Source organism: Copidosoma floridanum, unplaced genomic scaffold, assembly GCF_036245765.1.
Source record: "Copidosoma floridanum isolate Cflo_tuat_1 unplaced genomic scaffold, Cflo_Japanese_pri ptg000033l, whole genome shotgun sequence".
Lineage (NCBI taxonomy): Eukaryota > Metazoa > Arthropoda > Insecta > Hymenoptera > Encyrtidae > Copidosoma > Copidosoma floridanum.
This window is the reverse complement of record NW_028321910.1, coordinates 827,463-834,082: the sequence shown is the minus strand read 5'-3', so window position 1 is coordinate 834,082 and position 6,620 is coordinate 827,463. Positions and strand designations below refer to the sequence as shown.

The 6,620-nt window shown below is 38.3% G+C and overlaps 1 protein-coding gene across 1 annotated transcript; it reads left to right on the top strand.

Annotated features, from left to right (window-relative positions):
* The first annotated feature begins 5,364 nt into the window (after window positions 1-5,364).
* On the top strand, window positions 5,365-6,306 carry LOC149373286 (uncharacterized). Its single transcript, XM_089597519.1, has one exon. The coding sequence runs from the start codon at window positions 5,365-5,367 to the stop codon at window positions 6,304-6,306; it is 942 nt and encodes a 313-aa protein (XP_089453645.1).
* The last annotated feature ends 314 nt before the right edge of the window (window positions 6,307-6,620 follow it).

Genomic DNA, 6,620 nt, shown 5'->3' with positions numbered 1-6,620 from the left:
AATTTTCCAGCACAGTAAATAATCTTTTGAAAGAATTTAAAAACCCAGTATTAGAGGCTCAACTTATAGAGAGAGGTGGTAACCGAATGGTTTTAATTGGAGATACTCGTTAGTGTTCTCATCGTGATGCTTTCAGGCGGTGTTTGAGAAATATTCATTTGATGAGAGAAATAGCACGAGAACAGGAGATTCATATGTTATCTGATCCAAGCACTAATCTGTTATTTAATCCTAATTTTGAAATACAGTTACAAGATACTATGTTAATTCTTGATCCAATTTGTCAACTGATAAATCAAAGTCAAAAAGCTAATTGTTCGATTGCTGAGTCGACTGAGTTATGGTTGAAATTGGAAATCCCAACTGACAATCCTAACTATGATCGCATTATTAGAGATAGAAAAACCAAAGCTATTAACATTTTCGGCCTGGCAGCAAACATTTTACACTCTCAATACCAAGGTTTACGATTTCAAGACAACGCAGATTTTATAGCTATGATTGATCAATTTTTTTTAGAAAATTTATCTCCCCAGGGTCGCGATGAACTTTAAGAGTTCAAAAACAGAACAAACATGTTCAATATTTTATTTCAAAGAAATTTTCAGTCAAGTGTCTTATTTTGGAAAGTAGCTCAAGTATTTTATCCTGTATTAGGTGAACTTGCCATGAGGCTTCAAATTTTATGCGCTTTCACAGCTCAACTGGAAAGATTATTTTCTGAATGGGCCTACGTACACGACACGAAAAGAAATCGATTGAGCCCTTCAAGATCATCAAAACTCATTTCATTGTGCTATGATATAAGATTGACAGATGCTGTAATCCGAGAATATGATGAAAACGAGGAAGAATAAAACAACTTTTTTATTTTTTTTACCATAAATTAATTTTTTAATAAATATAATCTTATTAATTTCCCGATAACAGAGAAAATATACACAGTGATGCGTTTCTAACTTTTTTAGTTCTCGCTTTAAACTTTCCTTTTATTTTGTTAATTTTTGGTAATGAGTATGAAGAATACCTCTTTTTGTACTAATAAAAAAAAATAGAATTTCCATCTTGAAAAGTATACAAAATTGACATGTTTGTACATAAAGTAATACGATACTCATTCACTCATATGTAATGAATAGTACAATTCAAGAACTTTTTTTTCTTCTAAATTTTGTATATTGTTAGTAAATTTTTCAATTTTTCCAGAATTTCCAAATGCTGGAATTTTCAGTATTTTTAGAGCGAAGTGGGCTAAATCTGGGTGTTCATTTACAGATGATCGCCAAAAAGTAGAATAAGATTGAATATTTTTATCAAACAAAGTTTTAAAAAAATCAACTCTATCACAGTACTGAAAATAACTTTTTACTCCTTTTTCGCTTAGCTCTGAAACTATGCATACCATGATTTTTTTTTTTTGAGTTCATGGTTGTATTTTATTTTTCCACCTTTAAACATGGGATGCAATAAATTTGCAGTTAGTGTCAAATTATCACTCATGGAATCTATAAATTCTGTAACACAAGCCGTTATACCGTTTCATTTTTAATTTGAAACTTCAGATCCAACCAATCTTCAAGTTCGCAAGCTCTTACCCCAGCAGGCATTATTTATTCTAAATGAATTCATTTTGAATTCAGAATATTTTAATGAATTCTACAGGTTGTCATGATTTGAGCTAAATGAATTCTTAATGAATTCATAATCTCATCAGGTTATGTCATGTGTCTTGAGTTCGCAAAGAATTCTTAAAGAATTCTTTTAAAAAACTTTTTATTACTTTTGTGGGAAGAGCTGCTGAAAGACCATTGAAAAGAATTCATTTAAAGTTCATTATGAATACATTGATCATTCTTTAGTAAATGTAACGAATTCATTTACTGTTCCTAAGGAATTCATTTAAAAAATTTGGTACATAATTTTTATCAATTTGCTATACAGTAACAACAGAAAAAAATAATTTTTGCATCATATTTATTTTCTACTATTTTTTTAACATGTAACAAATGTTAGAATCTCTATGTTTAGAATATAATTATATTATATGACTACGAATAATAGTGTACCTTTAAACAAATCATAAATTTATAAAATAGCACTAATCGTTTTACTTATCTAATATGTTGTAAACATAAATCACATAAATTAGTTACAGCATTGACAGATATTTAAACTACCAACTACTCATCAATAATCAAATAACCACTACTTTCTTATAATGTAGTACGGCAACCACAAATCATAAAGAATTCTTTATGAATTCACCAAGGAACTTGTTTTTGTATTCGAAAAGTGTTCCTGAAGTGTTCTTAGAGTATTCCTAAGGTATTCATTTTGATCCCACGGTACTTAAAAATTAAACTTGAATAAAAAATTATTTCGTTAACAAGTCGGTTTTCTTCTGTACACACTTACTCACTCCGGCTTTGGATATACATTAATATCCGAAAAAAGTCTGCAGACAAGTGGAATCGAACCCAGGTAGCTAGAGCCCGCGTGCGACACAAACACGCTTCACCACTCGGCTATCGAGGATTCGGAAATTCCCTAACATTAAACGCCTACATTAACTATTTACAAAAGCTATGATTCTTTGTTATTTTAATTTCCTCTTATGATTAAAAAATTGTGTAAAAAATCTCTCTGCTCTTCTCGATTACGGACAACGCTACCCGAGCAGGAAATGAATTAGGGATCTGATCAGTCCCTGATCATGCTATCCTTTTTAGTGATCAGGTCCTGATCACGCTTGTAACGCTTATCTGACCAGGTACTGGTCAGACAGCATGATTTTATTCTTACTTAAGATCTATCATCTATGAATCTTTGTCATCTAAGTTATAACCATCCAATTTGAATATATGATTTTTATTTTCTTATCTTTGTTATAAATATAAGTATTTGTATGTATAATTGCTAGTCGGAATTTGAGAATGCAAATTAGAGTTTATTTGTGAATCGCTACTATCAGAACTTTCAGACTCACCAATACTTTCTTCTGTTTCAAACGTGTTTTTGTTTGAATGATCACTAGTATTAAAACATTCTTTAGATTTGGTTTTTTCTAAATAATTGTCTGGTTTAACGTCAAAGTTACATTGGGTCTTATGAGATGGATAAAAATATTTATTTTCATTTCCATAGCTGCCTTCAAAATACGAATTTTTGTAATTGTTATTGGTGACCTGTGATGTTTTAACGGTTGTAAACGTAGTTGCATTTTGTGCATTGAGTAAATTATCTGGTTTGTTTGTTTTGATGTTATTTTCAAAATTATCACTGTCACTGCTATCACTACAAGAACCAAATTTTTGAGTTAACCTATACTTACGGACTCTATATTTGGTAAGCAAAGCCTTTCTTTTTTTGCTGTCTATTTTTTAGGAATTGTAGTCAACTTAATAATTTTTTTTTTTATTTATATTATAGTTATCTTAGTTTGCTTTTTATCATATATTTATAATTATACTACGAATGCCTCGTCCTTGAGATTACAAATTGTATAGGGGAAGGGGGATATACAATTATAAATTGTATATCCCCCTTCCCCTATACAAAGCCACGATAGTTGAGAGAAAAAGAAAAAAGTCGCGCGCGCGCGCGCAGGTTCTCGCCGCTGCGTATACGACGGACGACTGCCGCTGCCGTTGTTGCTGTTGTCTCGTCATTCTTCCTTTTCGTGCCGAACAAGTAAGATCCACGGAGAGAACATGCCCAAACGAGACGCGATCACGGCGGGCCTAGAAACGGAATTGTGCGGTGGACTTGGCATTAAAACACTAAGACCTAGGCAACCTCTGGACTCAGGTCAGGAGTCCTCAGCCTCGGACAGTCAACTACTTCCAGAACCAGAGTACAGCGAGTCGTCGAACTCAGAATACAGCGAGACGGAGGGCGACAAGCAGTCAGGTACTATGTCATTAGTTTTCTGCCTCTTTTGTGTTTCAGATAACGTTGCCCCGCGCGTATCACATTCGGGCCAATTCGACCCACGTTGCGTTGCCTTGCCGCCGTGTGTATCGATGCTCAAGCATCGGTGTCGAAGACTCTGTGCGTTCCACTACCTGGCGCCAAAGTCGGCCGCGCATGCTTGCTAACCTAACCTATCATAAACATGCGTTAACGCAATGATTATTGCTACATACACGGCCAACATTTTCAGATGTAGCCGATGAGGTTAAAGAGCCTTCAACCCAAGAGTCGCCTTTGAACCCACTCTTCTTGGAGGTGCTGGGCATCGATCCGGAAGCTGCCGAGACTAAGAAAATAAAACTACAGGCTGATATTCATAAGAGATGGCTTTATTACTTAAAGAAAGGTCTCAAAAAGCCGGACAGGAAAGCTCTACTAGAGATATACGACGGACTGCCGGACTTCAAGCCCCCCAGCATCAACAATATTGTGCTTGAGTGCCTTCCCAAAGACGTCAAAACTAAAGACGCATATCAAAATTTCAGACAGCACATAACCAGTGGTGCTCTGGGTGCTGTGGCTGCAGCCGCCCTAACACTGCTGACCGAAGGCGAACTCGACAAAAAAGCACTATTCAAGTTCCCTGTTGGATGCTGGCATACTACTGTCCGACCTTCTCCATAACCAGTCGAAGGGCCGCGCTGCAGCCATTACATACGCTGCGCCGAAGGACGTCAGGAGAACTCTGGCTGATTCAAAACCATCAAAGCTCTTGTTTGGAGACGATCTGGTCGACAGGATCAAAAACGACAAGGCTTGCAACAAGCTCCTTTCCTTCCCAAAGAAGAAAGGGCCACCTAAGCAGATGGGAATAGCTAACAACCATTTAAACTACCACCACCTGCAAGGGCAGAGCTCCCCCCGACTGCAGGCACCTCTTGGAGCTCAACAGCTATCATCAAAGCCACCGCAACAAGGAGACTACAGGGACGATCGTCGCAGGGATGCCAAACGGAATGCTTACAAGGAGAACAGGGGCCAAAGGTCCAGACGACGATAGAAGTAGGTACCACTGCTGGTAGACTTTCCTCATTTATCGATAATTGGAAGAATCTTACTTCTTCAAAGTTTGTTATCGATTGCATCTCAGGCTATAAGATACCTTTCAGTTCCAAGCCTAGACAATCCTCTGAACCAAGGATCTGTGTCACCAATCCAAGGGAACTAGAATCCCTTAATCTAAGCATTAACGAGTTACTAGAGAAAGGCGCTATCAGATCATGCACTCCTTGTAAAGACCAATTTATATCTCCCTACTTTCTCAGGGAAAAACGAGATGGGTCTCAAAGGTTTATATTCAATTTGATACAATTAAACAAATTTCTCTCGAAAACTCATTTTAAACTCGAAATTCTCATATCTGCTGAAAACCTGTTGCTCCAAAACTCATGGATGGCAAATATCGACCTCAAGGATGCTTTCTTTATGATCCCAGTGAGCGAACCGGATAAAAAATTTCTGCGCTTCCGATTCAAGGACCAACTCTACGAGTTCAACTGCGTACCTTTTGGACTCAGCACAGCGCCTTATATCTTCACCAAACTTATCAAAGTTGTAGTTAACCATCTAAGAGCACGTGGCTTTGTATCCACCGTGTACTTAGATGATTTCCTCTGCTATGGCTCAAGCGCCGACGTGTGCGCGGAAAACGCCAGAGTAACCATTGAGCTGTTACAACATCTTGGCTTCATCGTCAACTTCAAGAAAAGCTCTCTCGTCCCGTCAACATGCTGTAAATTCCTGGGAGTGATTTTGGATTCTGTCAACTGCAATATCTCATTGACACAGGAGATGCAAACATCATTGCTCTCGCATCTAAAATCCACCACGTCAAAGAAATCGACCACGATCAAGAACTTTGCCAAACTCATCGGCAGACTCGTGTTTGCATGCAACGGTGTGGAGTACGGCCTTCTCCATACCAGATCCTTGGAAAGAGGAAAGATCGCAGCACTTAGTGAGGGCGGGGGCAGTTTTTCGGGCCGCATGTGGATCCCCAGCTCCGTTTTATCAGACCTCGAATGGTGGATCAGCAATCTGAACAAGCCCAAGACCATAAAATCCCACTCCTTCGAGCTGGTTATCTACACAGATGCCTCTAACAGTGGCTGGGGCGCAACAGACGGCATAAATGAGGTATTTGGTACTTGGGAAGCAGACCAAGAACTCTACCACATCAACTTCAAAGAACTGTTAGCAGTAGAATTAGCCCTTGAAGCGTTGGCCAATGGATACAAGAACTGTGAAATCCTTCTAAGGGTCGACAACACTACAGCCATATCCTACATCAATAGAATGGGTGGAGTCAGATTTAAAGACTATATGACGACGTAGCCAAAAGAATTTGGACATGGGCCGAACGCAGGGAAATATTCCTGATCGCATCATACATTGGTTCGGGCGAGAACGCCGATGCTGATAGACTCTCACGCATCAGGAACATAGACACTGAGTGGACTATAAATGATCATGCATTCACAATCATCACATTCTCCTTTGGACTTCCAGAGATAGATCTCTTCGCCCACAGTAATAACGCCAAATGCAGCCGGTTCATATCCTGGGGCCCCGACAAAAGAGCGCTTCAAGTGGATGCCTTCACGCACTGCTGGTCTAACACCTTTTTCTACGCCTTTCCACCATTCTGC